At 42.1% G+C, this 23,767-nt stretch overlaps 2 protein-coding genes and 1 long non-coding RNA gene across 3 annotated transcripts in view; all 3 read left to right on the top strand.

Annotated features, from left to right (window-relative positions):
* The first annotated feature begins 36 nt into the window (after positions 1 to 36).
* On the top strand, positions 37 to 1,699 carry LOC115385986 (uncharacterized). The gene is made up of 6 exons (XR_003931228.1): positions 37 to 135; positions 286 to 339; positions 426 to 491; positions 797 to 856; positions 1,057 to 1,122; positions 1,236 to 1,699. It is a non-coding gene; the product is annotated as an uncharacterized LOC115385986 (long non-coding RNA).
* Positions 1,700 to 17,493: 15,794 nt separating this feature from the next.
* Positions 17,494 to 23,767, top strand: part of LOC115382489 (Fc receptor-like protein 5) — a 32,701-nt gene continuing 26,427 nt past the window's right edge. The window contains exons 1-2 of the mRNA XM_030084233.1: positions 17,494 to 17,740; positions 17,863 to 18,132. Coding sequence (XP_029940093.1) covers positions 17,494 to 17,740; positions 17,863 to 18,132 — 517 coding nt within the window. The remainder of the gene's footprint in view (positions 17,741 to 17,862; positions 18,133 to 23,767) is intronic.
* On the top strand, positions 18,398 to 21,641 carry LOC115385975 (uncharacterized). The gene is made up of 11 exons (XM_030088111.1): positions 18,398 to 18,688; positions 18,781 to 19,041; positions 19,378 to 19,620; positions 19,697 to 19,813; positions 19,959 to 19,974; positions 20,056 to 20,144; positions 20,281 to 20,331; positions 20,438 to 20,491; positions 20,611 to 20,673; positions 21,064 to 21,124; positions 21,495 to 21,641. The coding sequence occupies exons 3-11, from the start codon at positions 19,449 to 19,451 to the stop codon at positions 21,496 to 21,498; spliced, it is 627 nt and encodes a 208-aa protein (XP_029943971.1). The 5' UTR covers positions 18,398 to 18,688; positions 18,781 to 19,041; positions 19,378 to 19,448; the 3' UTR covers positions 21,499 to 21,641.

The raw sequence follows: 23,767 nt of genomic DNA, 5'->3' as shown, positions 1-23,767 counted from the left end.
ATTTGTTTCTGAATCTGCTCTATTAAAATATTTTGAGGGTTAACAGGTGTCAAAGTTCACAGCAGAGTCAAACTACAGACCACAGCAGCAACCAGCTGGAAGATCAATGCGACACATACGCTTCTCCGTTCCAAGGTCAGCTTTAATACAAACTATTTTCCAACAATGTTGCTGTCCACTCAGTGATGTTCATCACTGTGAAGCAATCCCTGCATATATAGATAATCAGTTCAATGTCAGTGTTTGGAACATTCAGTAACCTCAAAATATAAACCTGTGTTTCAGGTGAATCTGATAATGTGACATATTCTTCAATTAAGCTTAAAAAGGTCAAAAATGGTGAGTATTGGATGCAGATAAAAATATATTTTGCCACGGCACAAATACATCTAAGAGAATGAGTGAATTTTATTTCATTCTCACAGTGAAGAAGAAGAAGGAACCAGAAGAGAGCACTGTTTATGCTGATGTGAAGACCACATCATCTCAAGGTTTGATGAGTAAAAAAACTAAGAACTGTGTTTTGATCTGCTAAACATACATTTGTTCTCCATATTAAACCAACTGGTAAAGAGCAGCAGACAGCTGCTGTACAGAGTGAGCAGTGTTGTTCGCTGCATGTTCAACCTCCAGTGGAACTTAAAAAAATAACCGAGCTGCTGCTGTTCTCCGGAGCTGGAACCAAAATGTCTAATAATAGTTCAACAGCAAATTAGAAAACAAAGGTGAAAATGTCGGTGTGTGTTCACCTGCAGAGTTTGACATCCTTCCTTTTGCTTTGTGTCCTGAATTTCAGATGATGAAGTGACCTATGCTCAAGTAATCCTCAATAAATGTAAAGCAAAAGGAAAGAAAGGTACGAGACGTCTGCATCCATGTCTGCTTCTGTATGTATATTTTCAACAGGATCGTCTTAAAAACAGAGAGATGAGAGGCCAGCCTTTTTCCATTGATATTTATCATTTCAGTAAAGTTCAGGAAATTTTAAGAAACTTTATGGAACAGTTGTTTTTAAAATAAGTAATGATGTGAATCCTTGTAAACATTTGTTTGTAGGGAGGACAGCTCCAGCAGCCACTGAAGAAACAGTTTATTCAGAAGTCAAAGCAGAAACCACTCACGGTGACTGAGCAACAATAAAATGTCATGTTTACCAAGATGTTAACGTTGACATGAAATGAGCTGTGAGGAACCACATCTACACAAACCCTCTGCTTCTTTTTCTTTCCTTTCAGTTGAATGAGGAGACTTCATCACCACCACCAACAGAGAACTGCTTCCAGATTTATGGAGAGTCTCCACAATGTCTATACTGAGGAAGGTGGAAAAGAGGGAAACACTCTGATCTATACTTCTCTGATCTGATCAATTATCCCTTTGATCTGAAGAGAAAATATCAAATAAATGTATTTTAAAAGTGAAACAGAGCCATTAACTCTCAAGCACTGAGAGTGAAGCTCACACATTAACTTAGAACTAACTCTGTTTGTAGTGGATTTTAGATCATTGATGAATATGTTAGTATATTATTTCCAAATGGTTGACAGGTAAACTGTAAATTAAATTTGTGGAGAAGTGATTCCAAGAAGAGTTTATACAGATAATGATGCTTAAACAAGGTTGTACATTTTGTTATATTTGCAAAAACCATTTATCTGCTTATGCAGCTAAAACCAGATTTTTTTTTTAAATCAAACTTGGTGTTTGAATAAAATTGATCATATCTTTTTACATTCTAATGTACAGAGCTGTAATTCACTATATGTAATGGATATCTTGTCTTGATGTTATGATCAACAGTTTTGAAACCTTTTAAAATATTAGAAGATGTGATCAGTATTTTGCTTTATAAACAATAGATGAAACTGATGAAGGTATCATTAAACTTTTCCTGTTCAAAGCTCCTTGATGGCATGAATAAATCTGTTTTTTCCGGTTTATTGGATTTTAACAGTTAAAAAGAAAAAACAACCTTGAAATCGACATTATGAAATATATGAAAACAAAACAGTGCTGTGTCTCTGGACATCACTCTAAAAAGAGCAATGAAAAGTGGAGGAATCAAGTTTAAACAGTAAATATCTTTTTCCCCAAAACGGCTGCAGCCGTGGGAATGTCCAAAATGTGTGCAGCCAGGAGGCAGTATTAATTTACACCAGTCACATCTGGGATCAGTGTTTGGATGAATCCTTGCTAATTCCTCCTCTGTGAGGTGAAGACGATGCAGTCTCTTCAGTTGAGTTAGATTATGCCTGGCACAAGGAGATGAGGTGTGCACCCGCCCCAGGATTAAAGCCACCTGATCATCTGTAATCGAAGGCCTGAATCATTTTTTTATTTGATCAGAGATTGTAGACAGATGAAACAAATTCCCCCATCAATCCAAGAGATGGCGACCTTGAGCTCAGTATCACATGTTAGAGGAGAAACAGTTTTTTCATACAGTGGTTCTCAACCTTTTTGATTTGTGGCCCCAAATTTTAGCACGACCTCCACGACCTCCATGCTTTTGGTGGGCCGTGCCCCCTGAACTGAAAATACTAAACTGTAATGCAGAATAACTTAATGAAGAAATGATGAAGAAAGCTGAAAAGGTCGAAAGAGGTTGAAGAAAAGCTCCATTAAGTTAAGAGTTGAAGGAAGTGTATAGCCTACAGTTGAAAATAGCTGAAAAATGTCGAGAAAGGGCTAAAAAGCTAAATTTTTTTTGGAAAAGCAGAAAAAAGTTGAAAAGGGTTGAAAAGGCACCCTGAAAAAATTTTTTAAAAAGCTGAAATAAGTTTTAAAACAGCTGAAAAAAGTAGAGGACAGTTCTAAAACTTGATAAAAGTCAGGGAAATGTGGAAAAAATGTGTAGGTGCACTGTTTGTTTAAGTGTGAGTGTGTGTTGCAGAGGCGGGGTTGCACTCGGAGGGGGCATGTGCACGTGTGAAAGGCTGTACGTAAAGGTGCCGCCTCACTTATGGCGCAGATGGAGAGTCAGGGTCGGGCATCGCCGTATTTTTTGTTGACTGCATGTCATTCTTCCACATCCAATTGTTTTCACAGTTCAATTATCTGTTTTTTCATGTCACTCCATCACTCCAACAAGTCCTCCAACTCAAACGACCACAGTTGTGGTGAGGACAGTCTTGATCACTCTGCTGAGCTCTGATAGCTATGAGGTGCCGTGTAGGACAAAATTCATTCTTAACTTTCACATACACCTGTGAAACCATTCATATACTGCAATAATCACTTGCACATACACATCAAATCAGCTCTCACTTACACACAAAAGCAACTTCTTGCATATAAACTAGTATAAATTCACACACATATACTAGAAGTTACAAGCTACAAGAAGTTGCGGTAACACTTTACTTGAACCCCGTCTTTATAACACATTATAAGTAGTTATAAACACTAATACATGATCACAATGCTTTATAACTCACTATACAGCAGTATACAGCATAGGATTAAGGTTAGGGTTAGGGTTAGGGTTAGGGTTAGGGTTAGGTCCTGGCATTGTGATCATCTATGAATGTTTATAACTATAGCTACACATGTTATAATGGCATTATAATGCTTTATGAATGTACTTATAATGTGTTATGCAGGGGGGCTTCAAGTAAAGTGTTACCGAAGTTGCTTTTGTGTGTAAGTGAGAGCTGATTTGATGTGTATGTGCAAGTGATTATAGCAGTATATGCATGGTTTCACAGGTGTATGTGAGAGTGAAGAATGAACTTTGTCCTATACGGCACCTCATAGACAGCTCTGTCTTTTTGCCCTGCAATAAATGCACCAAAACGTGTCTCTGGATTTGCACCTGTTGAACTCTTTGCTCGTCTCAAATGTACCAACTCAAGGACCCCATCTCACACTCTCAGCGCTGCAAGGCTTGGTAAGGGGAAGCTGCAACAATGGTTCAAAGTTGAAAGAGCTGAAAGGTCAATTAAACAATTTTTCCATCCACTTCCATGTTAATTTTTTTTCAGTTGAAATATTTAAAAAACTTATAAAAAATTTTCAAAAATTTTCAAAAAGTTGAACATTTTAAAAGTTGAATGGTTAAAATCGGTTAAAATTTGAAGGAGTTGAAAGGCGTCAAAAAACAGCAGAAGAAGTCAGAATAACAATAATAATTAAAAGATATTAAAAAGCTAGAACATAGCACTCATCCAGAAAAGCTGCACGTTTTGATGTTTGAATGGTTAAAATGGGACAACATTTGTAGGAGGAGTAAGGTGTCAAAAAACGGGGTGAGAAGTCAGAAGAATAATAATGAAACAGGAAAATAAAGGTGTGAATGCCTCATCTTTCACACAATAACTTGCTTTCACAGCTTGGTCACCAAACACATTTCCTGTGAAGAGCGGTCTTTCCGTTACTGACTGACAGCTGAAGCTGCTGTCATGGTGGAGTCTGCTGCAGTCAGATCTGAGGGACAAGTGGACTGAAAACTTTTTTTTTTTTTTTTTTTTTTGACATGGGTTAAAAATTACCTCCACCACACCAAGTCTCACGAAATAGAGTGTTTACTTTAAGCAGGGTCTGAATGTGTTCAAAGGCGAAGCGGAGCGTCCCTCATTTTCTACTCGTTCATGACAGACAGCCTCCAGATCTCTCCATCATCCATCTAAAAATTCAGTCAATCATGAAACATTTTGGGTTAATATGACCCGTGTTTCTGGACACAAAGACCACACAGCCCTCTGTGTGGAGCTGAGCCTGTTGGACACCTGCTTTTCAACCTTCTACATTTAGAAGCAGAAACACGGCGCAACAGTTGCAGGTTTGATGAATCACATTGCGGCTGCTAAATGATTACATCTGCATTTCCTCCTGGTTGCTCTTCATGTTTTCTGAATGTTTATGAAGACAAACATCCTAAATGGGTTGCATGTGCTGTTTTGTTCCTTTTACATCCACGGAAACCCGATTAGTAGATCAGCTTTGCGGGTGTATCAAGTCTGGATGTGTGTTTATTAGGGGTGTAACGATACACAAAAATCTCAGTTCGATACGTACCTCGGTTCTGAAGTCACGGTTCTGTTCGGTTTCGATACAGTAGGGAACAAAATGCAAAACCTAAATTTTCTTGTTGATGTCCATGCTTCCCATGTCCGCGTGTCTGTGTCCGCTTTGCAGCACATCACCGATACGAACACTCTTCTCTCCTGCTACATTTGGGCTCAGCTGTGTACGTTCCATGCAGGCACACTGATCCACGCATCCTCCAGAAGCTTTTCCGGCTCTCTAGACTGTTTATCTGCTCCTTTATTTCAGATTATTTATAGGAAATGAGGCACATACATTGTCAGTACGTTATCATTTAGTATCAGAGTTTATTTAGCCTTTTTTTTTCCGTTTCTGAATCTCGGGGCGGCGCCCGAGTGATTAGATACTTTCACTCAGGGTGTGAACTTTGAATTTCACAAATCAAACATGATTTGTGAAATTTTGGGGGGGGGCCTGAATATTGGAAAAATGCTGTTTCCCCCATGTAATTGCTTTAATTTATTATTATTGATTTTGTATGATCATAATCATGGATTATATGCAGAATGAGGCCAATTTTAATGGATGATTTGCGCATCACTATTTCACTTTAATAAAGATGCCGACCTGCATGCAGTACTTGTCCTCACCATTGAAGCGTGGGGGCGCTATGCCTTGAGCGTCACTTAAAGCAGACATATTCTCTCTGAGGCACGCGCATCCCCCCCAATAAGTGAGACCCCCGACAGCCGAGGTATAGTTCGCACACTGCTTTCTCTTCTGTGACAGACCTTCTCCTCCCTCCTGACAGAGTCTGCTCTCTCCGTCCTCCAGCTTTTCTCTGAGTTTCTCCAGACGGAGTTGCAGCCTGTTCGCTTCAGACTCACCGTTCAAAGTTAGCGTCTGTCATGGTTTGTTTGCTGTGGCGCTCTGGCGCATGCGTGTACCGGCGCGACGTGCGCATACGCGCAACGCGGTCACAAAATCTGTCCTGTGCGCGGACGTCCGTGGACAGAAATTCATGACATTACGTCCCAGGGACCAATGCGCCACGCGGACATGTGAAGCATGGACGAAGCTGCTGGCAGTAGCAATCATGGCTGCAGGTGTAGCTGCACATGCTAGCGGCAGAACGTAAACACACGCACCATCCGGCCGTGAGCCGGGGAAAAAACAAACAAACTTTGACCCGTGAACTCACCCGTGCACAGTCCTGTACCGAACCGAACGGCCGTACCGAAACGGTTCAATACAAATACATGTATTGTTACACCCCTAGTGTTTATACACACAAATCCTAACCACTGACAGTGATGAGGGCCAACGTGCTGCTGGAGGATGGACAAAGCGCTGTCTGTGGTGCTGAAACAGGACCTTTGCGTTCGTGTTCTACTCTGTTCATTGGTTGTCATAAATAGTCTGGCTGCAGTTTTATTCCACAGGAAGAGGGGGCTGAACTTCATCTATCATTTTCAACGTGTCTCTTTTGGCTTCCTGTGAGACAATCGATGAAAGCAGAAGCTCAGCACAGCGTTCACAAGACAAGTGTGACACCTCTGAGTCACATTAATGGGACACTCCATTATAGAGACTCTCAGTTTTCACATTAAATCTTTAAAGAGTAGATATTTTAAACAGATTGGTGACAGAGTGCAGTGGACTTCCAACATCTGCTGTGCAGAACTGAGATCAGTGAGTATGATGAGAACTTACAGTTATCAGTATTGATCATGTATTAATTATGGTGGATTAGTTTTCCTTGTGTGTGTCAGATCTTACAAACTTCTTGCTTTTCTGGTGTTGTGAATGGAAGCGTATTAAAACAAATATTTTTGAGCTATTTTAGAAAATGTCTATGACTTTATAGGTAACACTATTAAATTCTGAACATTTTCATTTCAAATATTTATAAAGCTCAAGTGTTACCCAGGATTTAACAATTGATGTTTTTTTACAACAGTGTTTTGAATGAAACATGGTCCGTTTTCTGCAGGAGGATCATTTCTGAGACAGGAAGTAAGAAATCAGTCTACAAGTCCGGATGCATTTTGAGAAGACACTGTGTTAAAACTACTGATTCTACTTATTCTCTTCAATTAAAATAAAACAGTTAAACTTCCGATAAAAAGTGCAAAAGTAAAAAAAAAAAAAAAAAAAAAAAAACAAACAAATTTCCTCTTTCAAAACCCTTATCTCAAACTTTTTCGTTTATACTTGTGGTGAAGACAGAGGAAAGCACACTCCCTCATCATGATTTCTGCATTTTTTCCTAAATGGTTGTTTGCGTGCAAACTCCAGTTTCATTCTGAGAAATGACATTCAACTTCTTGTTTTCAGACTTTATGGGGTTTGCAACAATATTTTTGTTCCCAAACAATGCAAACATCTAATTCAATGGCTTAAAAATAACCTTCTTGAATTAAACTGCTTTTGGTCAACTCTTCATTATGAAGAATTCAGTTTAAAATGCTGAAGAACTAATGTTAGTTTACCTGATTGTCGATGGTGGTGAAATGATCTGATTTCATGTCTTTATTTGACGAGGCAGCATGTGGCCCTCCATCATCTGAACCCCCACGAAACCGTTTCAAAATGTCAGGTGAAGAAAGACACTGATGTTCAAATGTAGGACGAAAAAGTCAAAAAGTCATTAGAAAAGTAAATACATCAGAACGAGAGTTACGAAGGTAACGAGGGTTCTATGAATCCCGGATGACCGCCAGAGGCGGTGCTTAAAGCACTGGAATGTTCCCTTCGCGCATGTGCAGTTTTAGTATGTATACCAACAAACGTCACTCGTGACTACCCGGGTAACCCCGGAACCATATAAATACTGGTTCCCTGACCCGGAATCGGTTCCTACGGAATCTTCTCGCGTAACCACGAGGATTCCGAGTGACAGAGCGCTCTGGCAGTCATCCGAGATTCATAGAACCGTAGTTACATTTGTAACTCTCGTTCTATTTCATCCCTACTGACCGCCAGAGGCGGTGCTTAAAGCACTGGAATGACGAATGCCAAATCAGTGACGAGGAATCACAGAGACCAACCTCACTGAGAAGCCTCTGCAGGGCCCAGTACCACCCGCAGTGCATGCGGAGGCACAGTGGCCAGCCTGGAGAACCTGGAAAAGGTGCCAGGCGCCGTCCAGATGGAGACAGCAGATAGCTCGTCCAGGGGCACCCCCTTCAGGGCGACCCAAGACGTGGACACCTGGTGCCCTGGTGGAGCGGCAACGCACACCCTCGGGCAGAGGCCGGCCCGCAGCCTGGAATGGCGACCAGTGTCCACAACCCAGTGGAACAGGCGCTGCCTGGAGAGAACAAAGCCCTTACTTGGGCTTCCGTAGACCACTGGCTGGCCAGATGTCGGTGCATCTGCATAGCAGCCATGCAGCGTCCCGGAGTTCTAGCCGGGCACAGGAGCCCCGGCTGGCCCCCCAGGTCGTCCGACGGGGGGCCACATAGTGAGTCACATAGGTCGGCTGTCCGCAGCCCCAACAGTGCTCTAGGAAGGAAGTGGCAGTCACAGCGTGATGCCCGCCCCAGCCGGATACCACTGGAGACGTGGGGAGAATAGACAGAGCGTGCTGCTCCCCCACACGCTACGCCGTGGCAATGGCCAGCAGGAACATTGTCCTGCGCAACACCCACTGCAGCCCCATCGCTGCCATGGGCTCACAGGGAGGCTGACACAAGCTCTCCAGTACCAGACGCGGATCCCAGGCGGGCGCCCGTGGGGCTCTAGGGGGGGGCGAGCTTCAAAGCCCCCCTGAGGGAACCGACACCGGGGTGTGGCCCCAAATCGCGCCGCCCGCAACCCATGTATGGCGAGCAGATACAACTGACACATACACCCTCAGGGTGAACAGGGACCGGGCTCGGTCCAAAAGGACTGCAGAAGTCCAGGACCACGGGGACTGGGCAGAGCACCGGGTCCTCCCCATGGCTGCTGCACCACCTTGCAACCAACCTCCACCTACTACCATACAGCCGCCTGGCAGATGGTGCCCTAGCATTCAAGGTGGTCCACCTGACAGGCTCCGAACAGCTGCTCAGCAGCAAGTTGGGCCCCTCAGACGCCAGGACAAGACAGAGATAGCAAGGGCGGGGGTGCCCCACCGGCCTCCGTGCTGAAACAGCAGAACCCTCCCGCTGAGAAAGCGCCACAGCCCGCTGTGGAACAACCTGTGGAGCAGAGGAAACCCAGCTCACACCGCCGAAAGTGGGTCACCTCTGTAAGCCACCGCAAATGCCCAGCACCCCTATGGAGGCACCACACCCCTGGTGGGGGAGTCCAAGATGAGAGGGTGCCGGCCAGTGCCGTGAGGCCCCTGCAGGTAGACAATCTGCAGACTGGCCAAACAGGTCGCCGACCACCACAGTCGGGTCCGTAGAAAGCCTGGGGAAGGGTAATGACCAGCTACAGGCTCCGGGCCGACACCAAGAGCATGGCTCGGTAGGACAAGCCGGGCTAGTGCAAGAAGCTGAGGGAAGGGGGCGTACGCCGCCTGCACAGCCAATGCAACATCACCATACCAGCAAAGTAGCAGAGCCACATCCGGGAGAGGGAGTGACTGCATGGCGACCCCAACTCCCTTCCGTCCTACAAGACACCACCTGCTGGAAGCCAACACTCACCACGTGGGGATTAGCACCGCGGGGTCTAAAGCAGGGGAAGCAGCACATGCGGCTTACAACCCACGGCTAACCAATGCTAGCCATGCCGCCACAGCGAGGATCCTGAGGAGCGCATGAATGTCACTGTCCAGGAGGGGAAATGGCTGCCCAACAGCCCCTGCCTCCATCAGCCCCCATATAGTAGTGCCACCCACCAGAGCAGGGGGTGCAACGCAAATCATCGGCGAGCAGCTTAGAGAGCCATCCCCAGGCGGAGTGCCCAGCGGCCTCCTGCTCTGTCCGCCGCCCTCACAGTGCCACCCGCCACACAACAGGGCGACACAACAGCAAAGCAATAAGCCGGGGAAGGGTGGTGTACACCGTCCACAAGGTGGACGCCGTACTACCTAGCCCCTGAAAGCCAGCCCGGGGCATGCTGGAGAGAGGGGACAGCCACCCAGCGGCACCCTCGTTGCTGTGCCATCGGAGCAGAACCAGGCCAGAAGAACAGCAGCATAGAAAAGCCGAGGGAGGAGGCTCGTGTCACCTGCACAGACAACCCTCAATCACCGGCCAGAAAGCCGGCCAAGGCACATCCAGGAGAGGGACGGCTGCCCTCGGCAGCCCCCTCTTCCATCAGCCACCACCAATCCCACCGCCAGGGGCGGGGGAGGGGGTACACACAGCAGCCAGAGGTAAGAGGACAATAGTGATGCAGTAAGCTGAAGGAAGGGGGCACACCCCGCCTGCACAGCAAACGCCAACCACCGGCCAGGATCCCAGTGAAGGCCCCGTCCAGGAGAGGTTATAAGGTTCCAGGGTTACCCAGGTAATCACGAGTGACGTTTGTTGGTATACATACTCGAACTGCGCATGCGCGAAGAGAACATTCCAGTGCTTTAAGCACCGCCTCTGGCGGTCAGTAGGGATAAAATAGAACAGATTCCTGAAAAATATCTACTGAAATACAAATACTTGATGGTCTCTTTCTGAAGTTACAACAGGAAACCATCTAGATGTTTTTTGTTGTTGTTTTTTTGTTTGTCTGTTTTTAGGGTTATTATGAAAGTTGATGTGACTTTGTTCTTAAAAAGACTTTGGATCACTTCCAGCAATCTCATGTTTGTTGTTTGTTGAAGTTAATCCACATTTCAATCAACTGAAATTATATCACAAGAACAGACTTCAGGTGTAAATAACATCCAATAATTGATCGAGTTTTAGGACTGAGGACGCCTCAGTCAGATGGACTTGATTTGAGATCATTCATTTACTGTGTAAAAGTCATGATAACATTTTTTTCACACATTTTCAACGCTGTGTTCAACCTGTCAGACTGATGATCTGAGATAACAAAACAAGATGAGCAAAAAGAAGAACTTATAGAGGTCAAAATGCAGCATTTCTATGAAGCGTCACAGTTTACTGACAGTTCTTCTTTTCTCTCTAATGCTGATCTTTTCTTCTTCACACAAAGACTTCCTGTGATAAAGGCTGCATGTCAGAATGGGAGGCAGGTTATTCTCTCATCTATGTTTTTTCTGTGAGTATTTCACACACTTCTTCTCTTCAGTTCACACAGACCAGCAGTCGCTTTTCAGTGAGAAGAGCTGAGTTTCTTTCACTTGTTGGATTTTCTCATTATTGGGATTCAAGTTAATGTTACACACCAACCAGTCAAAGTCACTGAAGCTCTAATGTCTTCATGTTTCATCTTTATTTCAGTGTTTTGTGTCCTGCTCTGCAGAGGCTGTGCTGCAGGTGATTCATTTACACTCTCCTCTTTTTTTTATTCTTGCTGCCTTTTATTTAGGTCATTGATATTTATTTCACTGTCATTGTTTTTACCTGAACGACTAAAACAGAAGAATCTTTAAAAATGTAATTTTTGTATCAGCTACTTCTACAGGAGTCAGTGTGTTTTGACTGGATGCATGTTGGCTGGTGCTCCACCTCAGAGTGAAAACTGTCCAGTCCAGGGAGCCTTTCCATGTGGAGTTTGCATGTTGTCCCTGTGCATGTGTGGGTTTTGTATGAAGACTCCAGCGCCGCCTGTGTGCTTTGTTTTCTATTTGTTTCCAGGTGCTGTGCTGAAGATTGACCCTGGCTGGTCGACTCTTTTCATTGGAGAGGTTGTTACTCTGACATGTGACATTGAAGGAGCAGAGGCAGGCTGGGAATACAGTTTCAACAAGGATCAACAACAATACTCTCCTGGTTACCAAACAACTAAGTACTACAGATTCAAGATAACTTCCTCAAATGATGGTGGTGAATATGATTGTGTTGGTCGTCAAAATGTTTCATCTGAAACAGAGAAAAGTGAAACTGTCTCTTTTACTGCAGCAGGTGAGTCCTGAACTTTTTATCAACATGACCAACAGCAGTAAAACAGAACTTTGTTCTTCACTTTATCATCATTCTGACACACAATATAAGCTGTACTGATCCTGTGGTGTCAGTACTGTCAATATTGATAGTGATTCTGTGCGGGATCTGCATGTTCTCTGTGGGTGTACCTGGGTTCATTCTGGGTACTCTGGTGAAAAACATGCATGTGAGGTTAATTGGTGACCCTAAATTGCCCCTCGGTGTGAATGTGAGAGTGCATGGTTTTGTGTTTGTGTGTGTGTGTGTGTGTGTGTGTGTGTGTGTGTGTGTGTGTGTGTGTGTGTGTGTGTGTCTCTGCCTTCACCCACATGATTCTGGGATTGGCTCCAGACCCCTGACCCTGAAAAGGACAAGCAGCCAGGAAAATTAATGATTGTTTTTGGTGTTAAAACTTAAAACTAAAAATTGTATATTTCTTTAATATTTCTGTTCTCGATGTGTCTGGTTGCTCTTTAAGATTGGTTTTAAGTCATTCTTTTAAACAATTTTTTTCGCTGATTCTGTGTTCAACCCAGTGTTGTACAGGTTACTCTTCAAAAGTAATTGGTTCGATATACTTCTTCAAAAAAAGTTCATTGAGTTGCAGTACTTTAAAAATAACTAATTACAAGGCAAAGTAACTATTGCATTGCTTTGTACAAATGTGTTTGAATATGTCAAATAATTTGAAATCCCTCTTAATGGAATTTTAGTATGTATGTTCAGTTATTTATTAGAAATATTTAATGAAATAAATGGATACTTGATAAAATACATTACAACCAGGAAATGCTGCATTTATCTAAATTATTCAAATGTAGCTGTGATAACATGAGACAAGACGCCAGTTAAATTTCATTTTTGTTGACGTTGATGTATGTTAATAGATGTCTGTACTTCACAATCGATATAATGGTGTTGTTGGTGGACATGAAACAAACAAAACACAAACAACACAAAAAAAAAAAAACCACCACATTTAGTGCAGGGCAGGCAAGTGGGGGATTTGCTCCTCGAAGGTTACCACCTTCTGGCGGCAGACCTTCAGAAACCTTGTCTCTTTTAATGCACAGCACAGACAATTCACATGAATGGTCGGGCAGGCAAGTGGGGGCGCTGCTGCTTGAAGGTCACCACCGGCTGGCGGCAGACCGCCAGAAACCTTGTCTCTTTTAAGGTGCAGTATAGGACACGGTCAAGGGCCTGTGCAGGTCTACAAAATGCCATCTTAAGCACCACTCACAACTACAAGTAATTGTTACCAGCAATGCCATTCTGTCCAATGAATATATCTAAATTATATATAGTTAAAAGGAAGCAACTGTTAATCTATAAAGAGAGAGTCTTACTGTGTGATGGGGATGTAATGGAGTGGTGATGGCAATATGTATCTCTACACCAATGCAATGTCTTACTTAGTAAGTATACTTCAATAAAGAAGAAAAATATAATAATTATAATGATAATAATATTAATAATAATGGTAGTCATGGTATTAATAACAGTAATAGATATGCTTGTGTATTTATATGTTCATGTATGTAAGTATATATAGCAGTGAAGGGAAAAAAAAACGGAACTGGATGTATACAAATGTAATATGAAATATGAAAGGGATGGGGCTTATAAGTTTATACTTCTTCCCATTCCTTTTGAATATATTTTTATATGTATGTCAATTGCGGAACAGAGTGGCTGTACCAATACGGAAGCATGTATTCAATAAACTTCATTCATTCATTCACAATGAACTCAATAAATTGAAAAGTTGTTTAAGAATTAAATCAATGTAAAAATGAAGAAACACAAAGTTTTCACAGAGTTCTTTACAGGTGCATCTTGTTTTTCCATCCACAGAGAAACCCAGGGCTACACTGACATCAGGCACCACAACCATCTCAGTCGGAGGCTCAGTGAGTCTTTCCTGCTCTGTGAGAGACTCTGATGGATGGAAATATGAGTTCTACAGAGAAACATCAAACACCTGGGAGACAAATGTTGGGGACAATGGAGTCATCCAGGTATCTAAAGGAGGAATTTACTGGTGCAGAGGAGTGAGAGAAACATCAGGTTATCTCTCTGACATGAGTAATGAAGCCATCATTTGGATAACTTGTGAGTTCATTGTTTTTGTTGTAAATAAATTTGTTTTCTTGTTCAGCACAGAAATCCTGATAAAACTAATGTGTGTGTTTGTCTTTGTTTCCTCATATCTGGTGGAAACAGTCACCAACAAGCCTGTCATAACACGACAACCCAGCTGGTCTCAGATATTCCAGGGTGAGGAGATCACTCTGACATGTGAGGTCCAGGGAGGAGAGAAGACTGACTGGTGGTATGACTGGAGGAGAAACTCAGAATCACTTCAACAGAAGAATGAAAAGATCTTAAAAGTCACTGCTTCTCAGTCCATCAATGAAGAGTACGGCTGTATGGCCACACGCAGAGATGACTTTGATTCTTCAACCAGATGGAGTAAAGCCTTCACAGTGTCAGTGTTACGTAAGTGATGCTTGTTGGTTTTTCTTGTGTTTGTTAGAATGATATTCAGACAATGAGATAATAAAATACAACATAATTTAACATGTGGGCTGTCAGTTTGACAAGTATTAATTGTGATTATGTAATAATTTAAGGCTGTCAAATGATTCATCTTTCTATCATGATTAATCACAGAACTAAGATTAGGGTGATCAATTAGCTCAAAGAAATAAAACTGATAAAACTGATAACAGTTCTGAATCTCTTGTCTGATTAGTGCCTTTTTTACTTTTCATTCAGCTGTCATTGGGACATTGTTTTTTCCACCCCATGCAGCACAGGTGAATTTTGAGAATTAGATTCTTCATTTGAAGCATGAAAATGTTAAAGATGCCCTACTGTGTGTGTCTGTTTTGGACTGTTCAACAGCGAAAGAGCAGTGAAAATGAGGCTGCTGGAGAAAAAACAATATGTCTCCTCAGACACAGAGGATGATGGAGAATCCACTCTGGACCTCTTCAAATCAGAATCCAGAGCTGATATGGATGAATGAACACTACATTATTGATTAGAAAGAAAAAACTCAAACCCACAAGATTAATTTATTGCACATAAATATCAGTCAGCAGCTCCATCAGTGAACCCTGTGAAAGACTGTTTTCACTGTGAGGACATTCAGAAAAAGAGAGCAGCTCTCTGCTGCCACAGTGTGGAGAGACTGGTGAAGCTCAGCCGCTGGATGAATGTGATGTGAAATTGATGACAATTAAAATACACTCAGTTAAAAGATTCACAATTAAACATTATTGTGTATTCAACAAATGAATTTTTTTTGTTGATTAAAAGTTAACAAAGTATGTGACTGATAGCAATTAATTATTGTCAGAGTAGCAATGAACTAGTTAATGTTTTAATTAATTGACACTGCAGTTTCTTGGTTTGGTTTAGTGCTTTTTTCGGAAATGTAAAAATAAACAAATAAACAAAAAAATCAAACAATAAATCAAAGGAAGAACAATGAACAAAGAAATACAGAAAAACAAGCAACAGCAACATCTTGAAATGGTTCTTGTTTCACATGTTCTGAAGGGAGGAGGAAGAAAGCAAAGCTCGTAACTATTTAGACATTATTTGGCAAGAAATTGCAGTGTCAATCAATTAAAGCAAAGCAAACAAATAGATGCTGCTCAGATTCTGAGGCTTAGTTTTAGTTTAATCCAGTTTCTTTTTGTGTGACATGTTTTGGAGCATGTTGAGCTTTGTTTTTTTTGTGTGATAATGAGTTCTGTTCACACTGAGGTGTATTTTTACTGAAGCTTTACGTGAGTAATGGATTGTTTTTGGCAGCGCTAACTGAAGACCAAGTTTCTTTAATACGTTTTAAGATTTGCCTGTTTCATTACATTTGTGTGTGAGGTTTGACATGTTGTGAGTCATATTAATCTAAATAGACCATTTGAATAAAAGATTTCGGCAGTTACTGTTCAATATCCTAAAAATAACAATAATTAGAAAAAGATCCTGTAAATCCTCCTGAACAAAAAATACTTCTGTCATCTGCAAATGAAAACTATTTCAGGTATTTGTAATCCAGTACTAACTCCTGGGGGACATCACAAGCCATGTCCAATCATGAAGAGCAAAGGTTTTCCAGCTTCACAAACCATCAAGTTAAAATAGACACAAATTCCAACGTGGTTTATTAAAATGAAGAGAAGATCATCACTGTGTCGTTTATGTCTCTGTTGAAAAAATTCATCATCTGATTTAATCAACATAAAATGAGGAAACACGAAGTTTTCAGGGTTATTTAAAGCTGTGTTGTTTTTCCATCCACAGAGAAACCCAGGGCTACACTGACATCAGGCACCAAAACCATCTCAGTCGGAGGCTCAGTGAGTCTTTCCTGCTCTGTGAGAGACTCTGATGGATGGAAATATGAGTTTTACAGAAGAACACCATCAACCAGCTGGGAGAAACTAGTTGAAACAAATGTTGGGGACAATGGAGTCATCCAGGTATCTAAAGGAGGAATTTACCGCTGCAGAGGAGTAAGAGAAACATCAGGTTATCTCTCTGACATGAGTGATGAAGTCTACATTAGGATTACTTGTGAGTTCAGCATTTTAATTATTACTATAATTTTCTTGATCAGCACAGAAATTCTAATGAAACTAATGTGTGTGTTTGTCTTTGTTTCCTCATATCTGGTGGAAACAGTCACCAACAAGCCTGTCATAAGACGACGACCCAGCTGGTCTCAGATATTCCAGGGTGAGGAGATCACTCTGACATGTGAGGTCCAGGGAGGAGAGAAGACTGACTGGTGGTATTACTGGAGGAGAAACTCACAATATCTTCAACAGAAGAAGGAAAAGGTCTTAAAAGTCACTCAGTCCATCAATGAAGAGTACGACTGTAAGGCCTCACGCAGAGATGACTCTTCTTCTTCAACCACATGGAGTGAAGCCTTCACAGTGTCAGTGTTACGTAAGTGATGCTTGTTGGTTTTATTGTGTTTGTTTGATTGGTATTCAGACAATAACATAACAAAACCTAACATCATGTAACTAATATTTTGATATTGCTGGGCTGCCAGCTCAGTCCTTCAACTGTACATGAGTAGCATTTTTTTTTTTGTTGTTGGCCGAACTAACTGAAGGCCAGTTGTCTTTAAAAGGATAATATTTTTTAAAATGTTCCTGTTTCATAATGTTGACACCTACATGTGAGGTTTGACATGTTAGGAGTCGAATTAATCCAAATAACATTGTAAAAACATGAATCAGTACTTTTTGTAACTTATCAAAATTTGATCTAAACAGATTGACAGAATGTTTATTTATTTGTTTACAACAGACTGTAATTCATCTTTCAGTTCAGGACATGTTTACTGACACTATTATCAGCAGCTCCAGTCTGTCTGAAACACTGGCTCAGTCACATCTCCACCAGACTTTATACTGTTGACATGTTTATTCTGTGACTGTTCTCAACAGCTCAACCAAAAGCTCAACTGGGAACCAATAAATTCAACATGTCTGAAGGCAGCAGAGTGACGCTGACCTGCTCAGTGAATCAACCAGCTGTATGGAAATACTTCTGGTACAGAGACTCCAAAACCTCCCTCCTGAACACACATGATACTGATGAGTATCAGAGTCAGTCTGAAGTCTCACAGGAGGGACGTTACTGGTGCAGAGGAGGAAGAGGAGGAAGAGGAGGAAGAGGAGATCCACTTTACTACACAGAGTACAGTGATCCCATCAGTGTCACTAAAATAAGTGAGGAGGATTTTCTGAAGTGCACATTCAAATACACTAAGTTATTATAAAATCCTTGTAGTTGTTGTCTGATCCACCTGTCCTGAGTTTTCCTCCTGTTTTGTGCTTTCTAACATGGACAGTCCCAAACAAGGCAACCCTGACTCTGCAACACGACAGACCACAGCTCTACCAAGGAGAGACCATCGCTCTCAGATGTGCCATCGATGGAGGAAACACAGGATGGGAGTATGAGTGGGAAACCAGCAGTTTACTCAAACCAGCAAATGTCAGCCAATACAGGATGGAGGCTCTTTCTTCACAGCACCAGGGAGAATACAGATGTAAAGGAAACAAGCTGAGAGGAGCACAGTCAACAGACTGGAGCAACACCGTCACTCTGACAGTATTCAGTAAGTCACATCAGATTTTATGAGTCAGTGTGTGTGTGTGTGTGTGTGTGTGTGTGTGTGTGTGTGTGTGTGTGTGTGTGTGTGTGTGTGTGTGTGTGTGTGTGTGTGTGTGAGAAGATGAACAAATGAGAAAACAATTCAACACCTGAAGCTGTTTTTGTTGTTTTTTGTTTAAACTCAGTCAAGGTATGAATGAATCATGTAATCCAGGCCAACATGTTTTACCTTTTGATTTGAGAAAATACTCTCTCTCCTCCAGGACCAAAGCTCGTCCTCTCTGTGTCTCCATCATGGTTGATTCCTGGAGCTTCAGTCACTCTGATCTGTCACACTGAGCCTCCGTCAGCAGGGTGGAGCTTCTACTGGTTCAAAGCTGTTCCAAACTCTCAGGATTCCTACACCTATGAGCCTCTACCTGGTACCAGCAGTGGGACAGCAAACAATTCCTTCACAGTTCATGGACAGACACACACAGCAGGATATGCATGTTCAGCTGGACGAGGGGATCCGCCGATTTACACACAACACAGTCGTCCCACATTCGTCTGGTCTTCAGGTCAGTTTGTCTTTCTGGAACTCTTGAACTGTTGTCTTCCAGCAGCCACAATAGAAATGCCATCCTTCACTGAGCCTTGATGTTTTGTCCAGGTGTTCATCCATCAGCGTCTCTCACAGTGAATCCTGACAGAGTCCAACACTTCACCTCTGAATCTCTCTCACTGACATGTGAAGGAAGCTCTTCCCAGTGGAGGCTGATCCGCTTTCTGACTGACGACTCGCTGTTGAGCTTTCTTCCTCCAGCTACAATCAATGGATCAACATATATTAAGAATGAGGCTCCAAGAAAAGCTGTGTACTGGTGTGAGTCTGGAACAGAGTTCAGCAACGCAGTCAATATCTCCACACACTGTGAGTTGTCTTTTTCTCTGACCGTTGAGAGTTTTGAGGCTGATCCCTGAACTGCAGCTCAAAGTGTAATTTTAAAGAAAAGGTGAATGAAAACCACAGCTGGTGTGATGTGAATGTGTTTGATTTCCTGTCCTGTGATGAAGTGTTGAACTGTCCAGCGTGTCCTCTGCCCTCACCCAGAGTCTGCTGAGATTTAACTCCAGCAGCCTGGAACATTCAGTATGATGGAGCGCTACAGAAGATGGACAGATGGATGAAAAACACCAACTTATTAGTGTGTATTTTCCATCCTCATCGTCTCACCTTCTAATGAATGAACTGAACTTTGTTTTCCAGCTGATGGCGTTATCCTGGTGAGCCCTGTGTATCCTGTACCTGTGGGAGAGTCTGTAACTCTCCTCTGTGTCATGAAGACTGGAAATATTCCCTCTGATGTGTTTTTCTACAAAAATAACAAACTCATTGAAAATGAGAGACGAGGAGAGATGAAGATCTCTGCAGTGTCAGAATCAGATGAAGGTTTCTACAAGTGTCAGTACAATGGAAGAGAATCAGCACAAAGCTGGATGGCTGTTCAGTGTAAGTCATCTGCTCATTTTTATTGTATTATTATCATCAGTGTTTTCATTCTATCAAGTCTCATTGATCCCTGCAGTCACATCCAGGCCTGGAAGCTCTTCATCTGGCTCTCTGATGATCATTCGGTGGATTTGTGGAGTTTTCCTGCTGATTGTTCTGCTGCTGCTGTTGTGTTTCTACAATGGATCAAAAGGTGAGACTTCTCTTTCAGATTTGTTTCACAGACTTTCTCTATCAGGGTCCAAAACAAAAGAAACATTGTGATTAGGAATCACGTGTCAATGTAGAGATCAAACATTTTGGATTAATAAAGTAATCATCTCTCATCTTTTTCACAGATTCATGCTTCAACAGGTTGGTATGATCCTTTACAACAAACTAAAATTGCAGCTTCTTGTTGAACCTGCTGTATTAAAATATTTTGAGGCTTAACAGGTCTCAAAGTTCACAGCAGAGCCAAACTACAGACCACAGCAGCAACCAGCTGGAAGATCAATGCAACACATACGCTTCTCCGATCCAAGGTCAGCTTTAATACAAACTATTTCCTGAAAGTGTTCAGTAACATCCATCTCTTTAGAAGATCATGGCTCATAAACAATGAGGGAAACTCATGACTCTGTCTCTTTTGGTGGTTAAACTCTGTCCACTCTCCATTAGCTGATGATAATCCCTATGAGACAATCCAAGAGACTGATTCTCCTGACAGAGGTAGAGGAAGAAAACACTGTTTTTCACACATTTTCACCTGAAGCAGTGAGTAAAGTCAGTGATTCAATGATCGTCCTCAAACTTTAACAGTAAAACTGTTTTGCAGATGAGTCCAGGAATGTGACGTATTCTTCAATGGAGCTTCAGGAGGTCAAGAAGGGTGAGTATTGGATGTTGTAATATAGAAACAGCTCAGATCCAAAAACAGAAGATCACAGTATCAGCCAGGAGTCCAAGTATAAGAAGGTTCTCTGATTGTAATTTCATTCTTTCTCACAGGGAAGAAGCAGAAACCAGAAGAGGGCAGCATTTATCCTGAAGTGAAGACCACATCATGGACAGGTGGGACCCAGAAGAAAAACATTCATCCTTTATTTATCAGAAGCACAGTGGCATTTGTTCTCTGTGACCAGCGCTGACACAGCTCTGTGTTTGTAAAAGGAAATAACACACTCACACCTTTCTGCCTCTGGTTTGACTCCAGCCAGCTGCTCTGGAGCTCCAGTTCTGTCTGCTTTACCCACAATGCCTCATCCTCACTGACATTCAAAGCATTTGCTATGCAGCATTTTAAAGAATTTAAAGGACTTGTTCACAGCAGCGTCCAGCAGCTGTAGCTGACTTTTAAACAATAGAAAACAAAGTAGGAAAGTTAGGTATACAACTCTAGATGCCATCAATCTATATATTTACATCTTTATTTCTGTTAAAATAATAAAATTGATGTTTCAGATTCCAGTGTGACCTCTGCACAAGTACACTCCAATGAAAGTCAAGACAACAGGAGTCAAAGGTCAGTAACATCTACATCCACTTACAGCTGGAATTAATATTTTGAACAGGTTGTTGTGAAATGAGACAGGTCTATTTATGATAGTATTTATTCCAGGAACCAATCACTATGACTGCAAACAATATCAATGCCATTATTTTTGAATGATGGACTGTATATTCTACATTATCCTGAACCTTTTATCAGGTATCAATTGAAACACCACAGCCCAGAGTTCTCTGAGAACATTTCAATACTTAGAAGAGAAACCACTCACGGTGACTGAGCAACAATAAAATGTCATGTTTACCAAGATGTTAACGTTGACATGAAATGAGCTGTGAGGAACCACATCTACACAAACCCTCTGCTTCTTTTTCTTTCCTTTCAGTTGAATGAGGAGACTTCATCACCACCACCAACAGAGAACTGCTTCCAGATTTATGGAGAGTCTCCACAATGTCTATACTGAGGAAGGTGGAAAAGAGGGAAACACTCTGATCTATACTTCTCTGATCTGATCAATTATCCCTTTGAACTGAAGAGAAAATGTCAAATCAATGTATTTTAAAAGCCAAACAGAGCCGTTAACTCTCAAGCACTGAGATTGAAGCTCACACATTAACTTAGAACTAACTCTGTTTGTAGTGGATTTTAGATCATTGATGAATATGTTAGTATATTATTTCCAAATGGTTGACAGGTAAACTGTAAATTAAATGTGTGGAGAAGTGATTCCAAGAAGATGCTTTAAACAAGGTTGTACATTTTGTTATGTTTGCCAAGAATGTCTGCTTTATTCAGCTAAAACCAGCATATTTTTCTTTTCTTTTTTAATCAGTCTTGGTGTTTGAATAAAATTGATGTAAATTTAATGTACAGAGTTGTAATTCACCATATGTAATGGAAAGCTTGTCTTGATGTCCTGATCAACAGTTTTGAAATCTTTTAAAATAATCATGATGTGATCAGTATTTTGCTTTACACACAATAGATGAAACTGATGAAGGTATCATTAAACTTTTCCTGTTCAAAGCTCCTTGATGGCATGAATAAATCTATTTTTTTCCTGTTTATTGGATTTTAACAGTTAAAAAGAAAAAACAACCTTGACATCGACATTATGAAATATCAAACAGTGCTGAGTCTCTGGGCATCACTCCAAAAAGAGCAATGAAAGGTGGAGGAATCATGTTTAAACAGTAAATATCTTTTCCCCCAAAACGGCTGCAGCCGTGGGAATGTCCAAAATGTGTGCAGCCAGGAGGCATTATTAATTTACATCAGTCACATCTGGGATCAGTGTTTGGATAAATCCTTGCTAATTCCTCCTCTGTGAGGTGAAGACGATGCAGTCTCAAATTGGAGTTAGATTATGCCCGGCACAAGGAGATGAGGCGTGCACCCGCTCCAGGATTAAAGCCATCTGATCATCTGGAATCGAAGACCAGAGTCATTTTTAAATTGTAGAGATTGTGAACTGATGGAACCAATTACCCCATCAATCCAAAAGATGGCGATCTTGAGCTCAGTATCACATGTTAGAAGAGCAGCAGTTGTTTGATACAGTGGTTCTCAACCTTTTTGATTTGTGGCCCCAAAATTTTGCACCGATCTCCGCGACCTCCGTGCTTTCGGTGGGCCGTGCCCCCTGAGCTGAAAATACCAAACTGTAATGCAGAAGAACTTCAAGAAGAAAAGTTGAAAAAAGCTGAAAAAACTGAAAGAGGTTGAATAAAAGTTCCATTCAGTTAAAAGAGTTAAAGGAAGTGTAAACAGTTGAAAAAACTAGAAAAAAAATGCAAAAAACCTCAAACATTTTTTTGGAAAAGCTGATAAAAGTTGAAAAGGGTTGAAAAGGTAAAAGTTTGAAAAAGCTGCCACCTTATCGTGGTGGGGGAGTTTGAGAGCCCGCATGATCCCAGGAGCTATGTTGTCGGGGGGCTTTATGCCCCCCAGTCGGGTCTCCCATGGCAAACAGGTCCTGGGTCACAGCAGTTCAAAAGCCCCTATGCAGAGAAAAAGAACAAAGGTCGTCACGTCGCCCGGTATGGTGCAGCCGGGGCCCCACCCTGGAGCCAGGCCTGGGGTTGGGGCTCGTAAGCGAGCGCCTGGTGGCCGGGCCTTTGCCCACAGGGCCCGGCCGGGCTCAGCCCGAAGGGACGACGTGGCCTGACCTCCGGCGGGCTCACCACTGTCGTGGATTTTTATTTAAAAAGTATCCGAGGCCAGTCACGGTGCAAAAAAACCCACAAACATATTTTCCGGAAAAAATCTCAAAATCTTCCAGTATATCCACTCTTGGTTCTTGAAGTCTTCAATCGTAGTTCTCCTCGGAACAATCAGGCAGAGTCGGAGTCAGAATGCAAAGTAGAGAGCTTTATTCCTAAAATCCCCCGCAGTCAGGTAGACCAAATAAACTGACGCGCGGCCCGCTCTCCGCTCCTTCTATTCATACTATTTTCTGGGAGAACATTGCATCTCATATGACTTTTGGTCAAGACAACACAAATGCTATAAACCATTCCGTAACCCTCCATTGTGGCTGTACACATCTAAAAGCACAATTGTGAACCTGTCATTTGCCTCTCTTCCCCCCTCCCTACAAAGGTGAATGTCCGTGACCCCTTCAGAGGCCTTATCAGCCTCCATCCATTCTCCATC

The sequence above is a fragment of the Salarias fasciatus genome, chromosome 3 (assembly GCF_902148845.1).
Source record: "Salarias fasciatus chromosome 3, fSalaFa1.1, whole genome shotgun sequence".
Lineage (NCBI taxonomy): Eukaryota > Metazoa > Chordata > Actinopteri > Blenniiformes > Blenniidae > Salarias > Salarias fasciatus.
The sequence above is the reverse complement of the archived record's forward strand: the minus strand, read 5'-3'. Positions and strand labels throughout refer to the sequence as shown.

Bases quoted from the DNA above. Each gene is read 5' to 3' on its own strand.
- LOC115385975 (XM_030088111.1), top strand. From the start codon at position 19,449: ATGAAGACTGGAAATATTCCCTCTGATGTGTTTTTCTACAAAAATAAC. The intron at 19,621-19,696 runs GTAAGTCATCTG...TGATCCCTGCAG, and splicing joins AAGCTGGATGGCTGTTCAGT to TCACATCCAGGCCTGGAAGC. The intron at 20,145-20,280 runs GTCAGCTTTAAT...ACTCTCCATTAG, and splicing joins ATACGCTTCTCCGATCCAAG to CTGATGATAATCCCTATGAG.